This window comes from Crocuta crocuta, unplaced genomic scaffold (genome assembly GCF_008692635.1).
Source record: "Crocuta crocuta isolate KB4526 unplaced genomic scaffold, BGI_CrCroc_1.0 scaffold299, whole genome shotgun sequence".
Lineage (NCBI taxonomy): Eukaryota > Metazoa > Chordata > Mammalia > Carnivora > Hyaenidae > Crocuta > Crocuta crocuta.
The window spans coordinates 7,069,950-7,084,113 of NW_027532747.1; the positions used below are offsets into that span (position 1 = coordinate 7,069,950).

General features: G+C 52.9%; 1 protein-coding gene across 1 annotated transcript in view; it reads left to right on the forward strand.

The window, feature by feature from the left end:
* Positions 1-5,182: 5,182 nt before the first annotated feature.
* CLMN (calmin) overlaps positions 5,183-14,164 on the forward strand; it is a 35,091-nt gene continuing 26,109 nt past the window's right edge. Inside the window, exons 1-3 of the mRNA XM_077780833.1 lie at positions 5,183-5,204; positions 5,996-6,057; positions 10,979-11,074. Of these exons, the coding sequence (XP_077636959.1) occupies positions 5,183-5,204; positions 5,996-6,057; positions 10,979-11,074 (180 nt within the window). The remainder of the gene's footprint in view (positions 5,205-5,995; positions 6,058-10,978; positions 11,075-14,164) is intronic.

Below are 14,164 nucleotides of genomic sequence, written 5' to 3' on the forward strand. Positions count from 1 at the left end.
ACTTGCGAGAGAATTGGATTTAAGTCCCAGGTTAGAATGAGCTCGGCAGCTTTATAGCCGTCTCCGCGGGTATGCACAGGGCAGACCACCGCTTTGCACCCGCGGCTGGAGCAGGTCACCCGGTCTCCGTCCCCATGCCCCGGGGTGCATCTGCGAGGGACAGAGGAGAGCAGGCGGCATGGGAGTGACCGAGAGGGTGACCGTGCTCGCCCGCCACTTCCCTGCACGTGTGTTGGTAGCAAGTTGCGTGCTGCTCCGCCCGCGGCCCCAACGAGAGTTTTGCATTTTATGACCAGAGTCTTGATAAAAGGGATGCAGGTCAGAGCAAACATTCGAGGAGGAAAAACAAAGGAAATTAAAGGCAAAATCACNGTTTAAAAAGAAATTGCCATTTAATTTGTTTCTGAGTTTTATTTCTCAAGTGAACCAGCATGGGGCCGGGTAATGAGGTTGTGTTTCTGGGAGGTGTTGAAAGACGGGAAAAGAGCAAAACCGCGTCCAGACGGGGTGGCCCAGGGTTTTCCCGGGGAGCCANGGGTGCCGCCTTCTGTGGGGCCACAGGTGCCCTGGCGTGGTCTGCTGACGCCCCTCCTGGTGACCAGAGATGGGGAGCTGTCTCTCCATCTCTGTCGGAAGACCCCCCGGGGCCAGCCCCAGCCCGTGGAGCCGAGGAGGACTCCGGATGAGAGGGAGTCTGAGCCATGGAGAAGAAGAGTCTCTGGCAAGAATGGGGGAGTCTCTGCGAGCGTCTCAGGAGGCTGCTGATGTGAGGCTGGGCAAGAGCTTTCCGGCCGATTATGATTAGAGGGGTCTTGGAGATGGTCACAGGTTGGGGGGGGAACCTGGGGCCGTCCCCTGGGGCTAAGATGGCCGCTGTCCAGTGCCAAGCTTCGCGGCAGACAGTGCCTGGGGGATGGGAGTGGGTGCGGGGTCTCACCCCTGCGTGAAACAGAAGTAGAGGTGGGAAGGTGTGGGGCCTCCCACCACCTTGCCCGCCCCATCCTCCCTGCTGGATGGAGACAGTGGGCGCAGCCTTTGCCCTCAGCGCCCCTCCCACTGGAGGTCATAGCCCCTGTCCCAGATGACCTCACTGTCCCAGTCCTGTGTATGTGGACCCCCCCCCCCAGCTGCCACAGCCACCACCTCCCAAGCACTGACCCACCTGAAAGAGCCAGTCCCGGTGAGGACTTGAGAAAGCCGTCCCTAAGGCCACTCCTGTGCCCCTGAGGACGGGGAGGGCCAGTTCCTGAGCTGCGACACGCACCCGTGCACACCGGCACCGCTGCCGCGTTGCCTGATGACTTGAAGGATAACTACAGTGCGTGGCCCCCTCCCAGCACCGCAGGGGAGCCCTCCCGTGGTGGGGCAGGGCCGGCTCGGACGCGTCTGACCCTCACATCCCCATGATGCCGGTACTACGATCCCCACTGTGCTGATGGGTAAACAGAGGCACTCGGGGCCGATCCTGGCAGACTTCTTGTTTGCTGAAGCTTTTCTGTGTTCTGAGGCAGGGAGGGCTGACGTTGGAGCAGCCTGGGTGTCCCTTAGGCCCTCCAGGGCTCCTCACCCTCGGCCTTGCGGACATTGAGCCGGACAAATCTGTTTTGTGGGAGGGGCCGTTGGACGGCATCTTTGGCCTCATCCCGCTACATGCCAGTCCAAACCCCTCCGCTCAAGTTGTGACAATCAAACATTCTCCAGATGCCACCAGATGTCCCAGAGGGGTAGAGGCACCCTGCTCGAGCACCACTGGCTAGGAGCTAGGCCTGGGGACACTGCAGCCTTTCCGGGGTGTTCCCAATGTGGGGAGTGGGGTAAGGGCAGCTGGAAAGCCGGAGGACTTCCTGGAGGTGGGCGTGGGGCACCGAGACCACCAGCCTGGCCAAGGAGGAGAGCGAGGCGGCCACAGCTGGTCTGTCTGCCTCCCCCTCCTCTCACCCGGCTGTGCGTCTGAAGCTGGAAAGAAATGCCCCCAGCTGACCCGCCTGAATGGACGTCACAGAATGAGCATCCCCTGCGGAAACTCTGGTCCTCAGTCCTCCTGCTAATCTCTGGTTCATCTCTCGGGGGGGCGGGGGGGACAGAGGCCGCCCAACTTCCCAGTAAGACCCAGGTTTTCAAAGTGTGCTGTACCGTTACCCGCCAAGCTGTTAAATGCCGCTTCCCCAGCCTTGGGGCCAGAGTGTGAGTCAGTAGGTCTTGGATGGGGTCCAGGAATCAGCATTTTACCTGTCACCTTGGAAACTCTCGATGTTAGTGACCGTGGGCCATACTTTGAGAAACACTGCAGCGTTAGCCAATCACATTAAAATTGTGTACGTGAACATCTCGGTGCTTTAGCTGTGTGTGTGTGTGTGTGTGTGTGTGTGTTTCTAAAAAGACAATCAGTAATATATCAATAGTGGTGATTTCTGAGTGTAATGTGATTTCAACAGATTTTAGACATATCTCTCTATCCTGTATTGTTGTAATTGTTTATAAGGAGCGTATGTTTATAAGCAGATAAGCCATCAAGCCCTTCTCACCTGCGGGGAAGGGCAGAAATGTTACAGAGGAAATATTATCTAGGAAATGGGTTTAAAGGAAGTGTGGACGTAGGGAATGAAGGCCACAGTGTCAGTGGATCTATTTTAACTCCCAGATCGGTGTCCCTCTCTCTCTGTGGCTCCCAAGTCCCGAGCTGGCCACCAGTGGCCTGGAGAAGGGAGGAAGGTCACATTTTGACATTGTCTATTCTTGGTAAAGCAGGGGCCAGAATCACCCCAGGGGGCCGGGGAGGCTGGCCTTGAGCCAGAAGGCTGGGCCTCCCTCTCTGTCCCTGTCTCTTGGGCCCCTGCTGGGCGACCTCGTCCTTCACTCTGCCCGGGCACTTGGGCACCTGGCCAGCCAGGCAGACCCAGGATGGCAATTTTACAGCCCTGTTATTGCTCTGCTGTTGCCCCGCAAACCCATGCCAGGCCCCACAAACACTCTGTGAGAAGGCCAGACCCTTCCAGAAGAATGGCTCCCTACACCTTTACAACGTGATAGGTGCGGCGGAAAAAAGGGGCCACTGGGTTTATGGAAACTATATAAAGTTTATAGAGTCTGGCCAGGCCAGGAGTAGAAAGCCTTCGGGATGGGGGTGGGGATTTCGAGAGGGAGAAGGTCATGAAAGCACGTCAGACCTTTGTGTTGAGGCACCAAACAGAACAGCGTAAGTCCAGGGCGTGCTGTGCGTCACCTGGGAACAGCCACCTGGGATGCCTTTTGGGGCCATGCCGTTGAATCTTGGCCGCATACCCCTGAGGAAGGCACGGCTCTGCGCCTTCTGTAGAAGGGAGACCGAGGCGAAGCAATGTTGAAAGTTCTGAACTTGCTCAAGGTTGCACAGCTAGGGGTGGGTGGCTCCCAGCTGAATGTTCTGGGGCAGGCTAAATTCTCCCCGTCTCTGTCTCTCCTGTGTATTGAGTGATGTGTCCCAGTTTCAGGTTCAGAAATTACGGTCTCCGTTTCCTATTTCAGTTAGGGACTCATCTGTTATTTGTGATTTAGTCTCATGGTCCCTGGTGTCTTCAGTCATCACGTTCCCCTCCCGTGGGTCAGCTGTGCTGTCGAAGCTGCATCTGTGCGCAGATTCACCTGGAGGCCGTGGCTGGAATGGAAATGAGGCCTCCCAGAGGTTGGCCGTGGACCAGGGCGGGGCTGGGACGCTGCCCTTGCCTGTAGGAGCCCTTCCGTGTCCCACTTCTACTGTGGGGTCCTCATAGGGCCCCCGGAGGAGTAGCCCCTGGGGTCTGAAATCACCTCCTCCCGTCCCCATCAGCCCTGGAAATTCCTGATTTCTCCTTGCACATGTGAGCTGTAGCATCCATGCTTTCTCTCCTACCTGGCTGTAAATTCTTGGAATGCAGATTCCAAGGATATTTTCTTTATTCTCTGATTTTGCCCACAGGGTCTGGCTAGTTTCTGGGATGTAATGGTGTTACAGACTAAGTATCAGCTAGGAGAATGGAAGGGTGGATGGATGAATGGATGGATGGATGGATGGATGGAAGACAGGAAGGAAAGATGGATGGGTACATGGATGCATGGAGGGAAGGAAGGAAGGGAGGGAGGGAGGAAAGAAGGAAAGATACATGGCCATATGGATGGATGGATGGTTGGATGGAAGGACGGATGGATGGACAGACAGATGCGTGGGTGGGTGGACAGATGAGGCACATGTAGACTAACAGACAGCCACTTCCTCTTTTGCACCCTTCCGCACAGTTAAAGCAGCCGTCCAAGCCAGATTCTCTCAGGCTTTCACTGAATGCACTTCTGTTTCAGGGGACACCCTTCGCTCTCTCTCAAGCCATATGGAGAAACCAGCCCGAGTGTTTGAATGTGTGTGTAAATACTTTACAATCTCATAAACTTGTTTAAAGACAGGTGGGGGGTGAGAGTATAAACCAGGGCAGCCTTTGGGGAGGGCAATTTGGAAGTAGCTATTAAATTTTTAAATGTGCCCACCGCTAAGCCCTGCAGCCTCACTTTTGGTTGTCGGGCCTGTGACATAGGTTCACACGCTTGTGCACAAAGAACCACGCAGCAGGGCGCTCAGGCAAGCGTGCCAGCCACCGCACAGCTCGTAACAGTGAAAAAGTGGAGAGGGCTAGGTGCCATCGACTGGGGACGGCAGCTGAGCCCTGGCGCACCGCCCCCCCAATGGCCAATGATACACAGACAGAAAGGTCTCAAGTGGGGCGGGGGGGGAGGTGCAGGGCACTCTTCAGTCTTCTGGAAAGTTCTGAGACACTCCGTAGCTTCTGGCCCTCAGCAAGTGCCCCCCTCCCCACCCCATTTCTATCAACTTCTTTCCCCTTCTTCCTCTTCTACCCACGAAGCACAGTTTACTGGGATTAGATCTTTAGTTCGTACGCCTCCTTGCTAAGTGACCTTTCCTTACAGCAAAGGAGGGAAAATGAGAGAAAAGCAGTTATGCGCAGAAGTACTGTCTGCCAGCTCTTCAATTAAAATGATTGAAAGCCACAATATTAAAATTTGATTTATGGGCACCACTATCTACCTAATAATGAGGCTGAGAGGAAAAAAGAACTGTAGTCATTACAGAAAACCGTAGCTCTTTTTCTCCCTTAGGAGATAAATTGCCTCCCATTTTCTTATTGCCAAAGAAATGTGCCAAAATGGTTTTACGCTTATGCGATACGTTCTTCGAAAACGTAGGATTTCAAGGAAGCTTCCTGAAGGACGTAGCAGCCGGGGCTGGGGAGGCTGCTTCCGGTTCCACCAAGCACCCAGACCTAGGCGCTAGCCCCATTACCCATGGCCCGGGTCCTAGGCCACCAAGCCAGCTAATGCCACAGAGCCCAGGAGTGAGTGAGAAACACACAGGGTCCAGCTCCAGGTCCTAACTTTGCTGCACATAAGCTATTTGATCCTCCATCTCTTAATCTGTAAAATGGGAATAACTTTACTAACTGTGTGACGTGGGGCAGGTGCCCCAGTTTTGTTCTGTGTCTGAAAGAAAATTTTATTGTCTGTCTGAATTCATGACTATTTAAAATAGTTTTTTAATGTTTATTTTTGAGAGAGAAAGAAACAGACAGAGTATGAGCGGGGAAGGCTCAGAGAGAGAGGCTGACACAGAATCCGAAGCAGGTTCCAGGCTCTCAGCTGTCCGCACAGAGCGCAAGGCAGGGCTCGAACTCATGACCTGTGAGATTGTGACCTGGGCTGAAGTCGGACGCTTAACCGACTAAGCCGCCCAGGCGCCCCTGAGTTAATTCATGGTTATTTGTTCCAGTTCGGATGCTGTGGGGTTGGGCCAGGGAAAATGGATTCTAGGTGCCACGCAAGCCCTTGCCGACCCCCTTCTGAGCAGGGTTTCATTTCTACAGGGGACCCTCCAGGGGGATGTCTGCCATCCACCTGGAATCCCCCTAGGGAAAAGGGGGGCAGCATTTTGCACGTACTTCTGTACGCCCAGCTAATGGCTTTTCTTTGTTTTCAGTTGAGAGGGAAAATGTGCAGAAGAGAACCTTTACTCGATGGGTAAATCTGCATCTAGAGAAGGTAAGCGGGGCACTTGGGTTTTTGTTACGAGATTTCATCCGTGACTGAGCATGCAGCCCAGTGGTGCAGGGAGGCGGAAATGGTCGCTGTGTATGTTTTGCTGTTACTTCTTTCACCCATTCATTTAAACATCTAGTGAGTACATTTCACGAGCAAGTGTCGAGCACTGATGCTGGGAACATGGTTTTGCCATCATGGGGTTACCAGTCCATTTGGAGAAGGAGAGGGTCTATCTTTAAGTAGGAATCAATGAGCAAATGTTAGAAGACATTTTTTGTTGAACGCTCCAGATGCTAACCTGGACACAGGGACTGGGGTGGGGACGGGGGTGGGCTTCCCATACAGGGAGGATGGTGGGGGACTCTCAGCAAAATACATTTGTAGGAACCTGAATTGGCTTATGCAAGAACTCAACACCTTTTAACAAAGCCAGATTCCCTTGCTAATTACAAAATGTTGCTATTGATCAATAACATTACCTGCCCTGTTTGGCGCGTCAGGCAGCCTGCTTAGTGCACCACACACAAATTGATTTCCTTCAATCCCCATGACAACCCTCGTCACCCCTCCTGTGAGCAGTGAGGAAAAGAGGCTCTGAGACCAAAATGGTTTTCCTAGCAACCCAGAAGGAAGCTCTTCCAGGGGCATGGCATTCCACTCCTTTCCCCGCTTTCCTTTCTTGCGGACATGGTCTGGCCAGGCAGTTTGCAATCACATTTGGTCTGCAAGCTTCTCAGCTACATGCACCGTAAAACAAAAGGGGCTCCTGAGGAGACAAAAAGATGAGCACCAGCAGAGGGGTGGGTTGTAAAGTGGATAAACAGCTCAGGATCGAGCAGAAAATCAGAGCTCTCCGCGCACACCAGTTTGCCCCCAAGGCAGGGAACCTTGTAACTTGCCCCGGGCTGGGGGCAGAGAGCTTCTTTTTCTCTTTATAAGACCCTCTGATTTATCAAGATTCATTTCACTCCTGTCATTTCTTCTTAAATTCCACGATCTGATTCTCCAAGTAGACGCAGCCCGGTCGCCTCATCTCCTTGTAAAGCTGGTCATGTTCTCAGCGAGGTTAGGTGTGTGGATTTTCCTCTCTCCACCTATAAGTTACGGCAGCAAGTACTGACTGCCCGTGGAGCTGACTCAAAAGAAAGGTTCATGGAGGAAGTCGCTGAAATGATTCGATCCCCAAGAAGAGAATTGTGGTTTTTCGGAAGCACAGCGCTTGACCAAAACTCTGATTTGTGTAGTTCACCTCTACACTCATGATATTTCCCGAGCAGCCCTTGCCCACCCACACCTCTATCTCGCACCGGCACGGTGGGTTTCCCTTGACCCAGGAGGGCTCCCGAACTCCTTGGGATGAAGCATCGTAAATCATTTGCCAGTTGTTTTGACTGTTGGTGCATTTTCGGCAGTGCTCATAAAGCGAAGTGTTATTTTTGGGGGGGGGGAAGAAAGGAAAACCGTTCCCCCAATCTGAGTTTGCTGAGCTCCTAAATTAATGTCTGATGTGTGTCAGGGTAGCTGGAAATTCCTCCGGGTGGATGGAGAGTGGCTATGGCATATTACTTTTCTTTTTTTTAATTGAAAAACAAATATAGAGAAGGACGGAGGCTAATGCCGCAAATACCCATGCACTCACTCACCACCCTCTGCGAGCCTCCGTTAGCATCCTTCTATCAGAGTTTCCTCCATGGCCACGCACACTTCTGTCCCTTTTGGGGGGCAGGAGGGTAGCCCCGCTCTGAGGATAAATCAGACAGCGCCTGAAACCGATGCCTAAAAAAAAGGGCAAAATTAACAGCCATGTTACCAACCTTGAAACTTTCAAGACCAACCTTTCATGTAAAGGAAACCCAGGAACCCCTCAGGGACTTGGACTTAACTGCAATTTGAAGGCTGTCAGAAATATTTACTGAGTCTCAGGCTTCTGGAAAAATTCCTTAATTGACCGAAGGAGTTAGATCACGAAGCCCTGGGGGTGCTGTTTACTCGGCCATACCGATCTCATGAAGCCCGCAGAACGTCTGGGGCCCGAGCGGTGTTTTCGCTGGAGCGGATTCAATTTCTCCTTCTGCCGCCTCGCAGGACAGACGGACGGACTCCGGCCAAGGGCCCCGTTTGCCGCTGCCGAGGCTCTTACAGACGCCGTCAGTGGAAATCACTCTCCAGGTTCAACTCACAAGCGAGGCTTGGCCCCGGCCAGGGCTGGTAACTGGAAATTTTGTTAGCCCATCCATCAGGGGGTGTTCTGTTCGGCCGTCACGTTTTCTGCCTCGCATTAGCAGGAATAACATTTCCGTAAGAGTCTCCGTAACCCGATGCCGTCATGTTCCGTGTGGAATGTGCCCAAGGATCTGTGGGAGTTTGCAGAGAAAATAATGTGCCTTTGGTTCAAAGTCGCTGTTGCCCTTGAAGCAAATCCCTTTTCTGTGCACCTGTGGGAGGAATCGCCCTGTATGTGGATGAACTGGGGGGTCAGGGGACTCGTATAAGGGGGAAGGAAATGCCACCTTCCTTAATAAAAAAATAAAAAAACAGGAATTCTCCAAAGCTGTCATGGGAAGGAGGCCTTTCCCAGAGGGCAAAAGGTGCCCAGACCACAGGTCCCCCGTGTTTCTAAGACTTCCTCACCCCTGGGTCTCTGGCTGGTTACAGCTGCCAGCCACCCCCACCCCAATCCCGTCTCCTATGTGAGAACCCCATTCTCTGCACCCAGGATCAGAGAGAGGCCCCTGCTCAGCTGTTCTTATGCAGCCGAAAGCCCCGCTACAAAAAGGGAAACAGAGAATCATACTGGCTTATTAAAAACTCCACATTTCCAGGACCCCCATTCCCTGAGATTCTGTACAGTAAGTTCTAATCATACTGCGTTAAAGTGGGTATTATCAAGCTGGTTCAGTCAACAGAAACCTTTCTTCAAGCAAAGTGTTCCCCGGAACCATAAAGAAAGGCCAGTAAGAACGGATCCTCTCTGATCGGAGGGGGTGGAGTGGATCAGACTCTTTCTCAGCACCCCTCGGTCCCCACGGGGGACCCTGAACCTGCTCCAGTGAAGTCTACAGTTCCGGGAAACACATTTGCAAACCCTGGTGCTGGAGTGTCTGACCGCCAAGTTCGACGCCAGGAGCCCCAGGCCACGTGTCCAGCCAGACTCCCGGTGGGCACAGCGTGGTGCCAGTCACCCAGACAGTGGGCCTCTCCGCCATGTCCCACCCAGGCCCCCCTTCACACTCCAGCTCATGGGAGCAGAGTTGCCTTTGCCCCCGGCGAGAGGCAAGAACTTGGTGAGCCGGAGGTGAGGTGGCCCAAGTGACCCGGTAAACCCAGAAAGAGAAGCCAGGGGGGTGGAGAGAGGGTAATTCAGGGCCGTTCCCCGCGGAGGGGTACCAGCCACGGACATCTCCGTTTTCTCATGTGCAGCCATGAACCGTAACCCCTGGATGAAAGGCCTTACTACAGAGAGGACCCCGAGACTCCGCGGGAAAGGAGCCACTTAATAAGCTGGTTTTACTGACCCATTCACCTAGGAAGGCAGGTGCAATGCCAGGGACTCTCCCTGCAGGATCTCACTTCAGGTTGGCCCCTGTGCTCCGAGACCTTGCAGGGCAGGACTCTGGGGCCCGGGGAGGGTAAGGAAAATATCCAAATCTCTGTTGAGGGTATAGAACCTGGACTTGAACTCGGGTATGTCTAACTCCTTTGCTTCTTAGCGAAACAGGTAGAAAGTGCATTGGTGTCCTTAAGAAGCCCGGATTTTATGGAGGATCAGAGTGGCATTTAGAATGCTGATTCAGTTTTTAAGGGGCGCCTGGGTGGCTCAGTCAGTTGAGCGTCCCACTCTTGATTTTGGCTCAGGTCATGATACCAGAGTCATTGGATTGAGCCCCAAGTCTGGTTCCAGGCTGAGTGTAGAGCCTGCTTAGGATTCTCTCTCTCTCTCTCTCTCTCTCTCTGTCTCTTTCTCTCTCCCTCCGGCCCTCTCCCCCCACCCCTCTCTAAAATAAAAAAAAAGAATGCTGATTAACTTTTTAATACTATTTTAATTAGTTTGATTTGTAGCAATAATCGTGTATTATGTTTGTAGCTAAACATGTAAGTAAACACGAACGCGTGAACATGTACGGATTAAATCAGCCTCCCAACCTGTGAGTTCCAAACAGGCCTGCACACTTGGTGGGGACGCAAGGGTTCTCCCCCTCTCCTGACCCCCCCCCACCCCCGGCCAAGTCACCCACACTAGCTGCCTTCCTGGCTTCCTCTGCCAAGCACCCCACCACCTCCGGAGTTGCACTGAATCAGCTGGCGCCTCAGGAACGTGTGCATACAGACACAAAGCAGTATTGGAGATGGGGGGGGGGTCGCTGCTGTGTGTCCTGAGGCCCAGAGGGTCTCTGACCCAGGGTCATGCCATCGTGGTGTGGATCCCGGCAACACCTGTGGGCAGCCAGTGAGTCCTGATGAAGAAACAGGACTAACCGTACAAAGAGCCGATTTGACCAAATTACTGAGCGTGTCACCTAGCCTCTCTGAGCCTCAGTTTCCCCACATCTAAAGGGAAGGGGTTGCGCTGGGTAATTTCATATGAGTCCTACTGGCATTATTTTATTCTATGGAGGGCTGTCATCAACACAAGCCCGTCATTTCTCCCCTTAAAGAGGAGCGTGGCTATAATGTCATTTGGGGGTCTCAGATCTCCGGGTCCCCAGGCCATCCAGGGTCACTTGTTTGAGCGGCGCTCTGGTGCTGAGTCTGCTCCTCCTTGACTATCCGGCACCCTCTCGCCCCCAGGGGCTGCCTGCAGACAGATCGGGAGGTCCGGAAGTCTTCCCTTTTGGGGGTGGAGAGGAGAATTGAAGCTCGGGAACAGTTTGAGGGATTCTATGGGTCACTAACCAGCTTCTCCCCACCCCCTTCTTCACAGTGCGACCCACCCCTAGAAGTTAAAGATTTATTCGTTGATATACAAGATGGCAAGATCCTAATGGCTTTGTTAGAAGTCCTGTCTGGGCGGAATCTGGTACGTATGTCACGGAAGGATCAGGGCGAAATAAAAGGCAAAGTCAGACACTGCCTTCAGGGCTCTTTTCAGTACAGAGCTGTGTGTAGGACACACACCTGGCCACGTGTGATCTTGTGACCAGAAACTTAGGTAAAGGGACATTCCTTTCTCAGTGACCGGGAGTGATACAATCATGTGTAACTAAGCAGTATCCTCCTTGGTTGTTTTTTTTTTTTTTTAAAGTAAATATACTTTAGGGGCACCTGGGTGGCTCAGTCGGTTAAGCGTCCAACTTCGGCTCAGGTCATGATCTCACCGTTTGTGGGTTCGAGCCCCGCGTCAGGCTCTGTGCTGACAGCCTGCTTCGGATTCTGTCTCCCTCTCTCTCTGACCCTCTGCTCATGCTGTGTCTCTCTCAGAAATAAAACATTAAAAAAAAAATTAAAGTAAATATACTTTAATAAGTAAATAAACAAATGTCCAGTGTTTTCTGTAAGTCTCTTAAGGGTAAAGACTGGTACCAGATCATTAAACTTGAGCTCTCCAGCCATTATATTAACATGAAGGATAGCCAAGAATCAGGAAGATTGAGGAGAAAGGCATCTTACCAACTGAGTTCCCTTATCCTCCGGTGGCTAAAACTACAACTGCCGGCTTCTAGAACCTTCTCATTAGTATAGTCATTCCCTCTTATCTGTGGGGGATACATTCTGACCCTCAGTGGATGCCTGAAACTGCGAGCCCCATATATACTGTTTTTCACTCTACATACGTCCCTGTGATTAAGTTCAACTTATAAATTAGGCACATTAAGGGGCTCCTGGGCAGCTCAGTCGGCTGAGCAGCCGACTTCAGCTCAGGTCACGATCTCACGGTTTTAAGTTCAAGCCCCATGTCGGGCTCTGTGTTGACAGCTCAGAGCCTGGAGCCTGCTTCGGATTCTGTGTCTCCCTCTCTCTCTGCCCTTCCCCTACTTGTACTCTCTCTCTGTCTCTCAAAAATGAATAAACATTGAAAAAAAATTAAATTAGGCACATTAAGAGATTAACAACAATCACTAATAATAAATTAGAAGAATTAAAACGATTCACTGGAATAAAAGCTGTATGAATATGGTCTCTCTCAAAACACTGTACTCCATCTTCTTGCGACAACGTGAGGGGATCAAAAGCCCACGTGATGGGGTAAAGCGAGGTGAGTCACGTGGGCTCTGTGACATAGAGCGAGGCCACCGTTGACTCTCTGACCACTCGTCAGAAGGAGGATCATCTGCTTCGGGGCGTGGTTGATGGTGGATAACAGACCCGGGGAGGTGAAACCGTGGGCGAGGAGGGGCTGCTGTATAAACCACATTGAGCTGAACCAGCCCATCTTGAGGTCATTGCACTTGGGACCCCCGTGTACCTCTCCACGTGGCATACGTCTGCCGTGTGCAGGTTGGCCCTGTCTCCCCCCTTCCCAGAGCAGGGCCGCTCCACCTCAACACTGCTGACATTTGGGTCCGACATTTGCAGTCTTGGGCACCGCAGTCGTGGTCTCTACCTCCTGGGTGCCAGTAGCAACCCTCAGGTATGACAGCCAAAAATGTCACCAGGTATTGCCAGATGTCCACGGAGAGGGCGCGGTGACCCGGCCCAGATGCAGTGGTGTCGATGTCGAGAAACCCTTCTCCAGAGTCCACGTTAGACGTGGCGCCTGTGAGCCAGCATTGCGGCTAACGTGAGGACGCAGCCTGGGTCCCAGCCCCACCAGCCCACGGCCTGGCCAGTGTGGCTCTCTCCAGATCCGGTTCTGGCCACAGGCGTGAAGTCAAGAGCCCCTCCAGTTTTCAGGTCTAATGTAGCTGGAATCTCATTGCACCCCTTAACTCCTGCCGTCTTCCCCCTCCCAAAGGCGGAATGGGAGGTGCCCATTAGCCAGCTGCTCCGGGGGGCCGTGAGGAACCATGTCATGGACTCTCTCGAAAGGTGGACCCATGACCGTAAAAATAGTTTTGGGTTCTTAGCAGGTCCCACAGTGAGCCGGCAGCCCAGCCCCCAGACGGCTCCCAGAGCAAGTGCATTGGGGCTCATTCTCTGTGTTCTAGCAACACAAGCTCCCACTTCATTGCCGGGGTCCCTGGCTGATAGACGCTGAGTCCTTGCCGGGCCTCTGCTGGGGGCCTCTGCTTCTAGAGTCCCGCCCAGAACAAGCCTCTGCTCACCGAGAGTCCGGCTGGCCGCTCACCGCTGGTGGGGCTGATCCCACGGGTCTGCTTTGCAACCTGGCCACCCATCTGGATGGGTGCTTCAGGCTGGGGGGGTGGGTTCCTTGGACTATTCGACTGCCGTTGTTAGGATTTTAGCGTCTACAAGTGCCCTCATCTCTCCCTGTTTACCTCCTGTCTTTCTGTCTTTCTCTCCATCTCTGTTTCTGTCCATATGTCTCTCTCCTCTCTACCTACTTGTCTCTCTCTCTGTCTCTCTTGTCCATCTCTCCACCTGTTTCTGTATTTTTTCTCTCTTTCTCCTCTCTCTGAGTGCCTGTCTCTCTGCCTCTGTATCTCTTGTGTATCTCTCCACCTCTCTGTTTCTATCTGTATCTCTCTCTCTCTACCTACCCGTCTCTCTCTGTCTCTTGTCACTGTCTCTCTCTCCATCTGTTTCTGTATTTCTCTCACCTCTCTTTCTCTGCCTGTCTTTCTGTCTCTGTGTGTGTCTCTCTGTCTCTTTCTCATCTCTCTCCATCTCTCTGTTTCTGTCTGTATTTCTGTCTCTGTCTCTGTGTCTCAGTATCGCTCTCTCTGCCTGTCTGTCTGTCTCTGTCTCTTCTCTGTGTCTCTGCCTGGCTGTCTCTGGCTGTGTCTCTCCCCCACCTGGGATAACTGTCCACAGAGCTCTTGGCCAGAAAACAGAAACATCTGGCGCCTCCAGGAGGGACTTGCCGGGTGATTTAGCGGCTGCGGGGACGCCCCGGCCCGTGCTCCCTGCCTGACGAAACGGTCAGCGCGGCGGGAACACGTCCCTGGAGGTCTCCGGAGAGGCAGGGCTGTCAAGGTCAGGAGCCGGGTCAGAGAGAGAACCTTGACAGATCCGTCCCCTGTTTAACCTGCCTGGGCACACCCCCCCC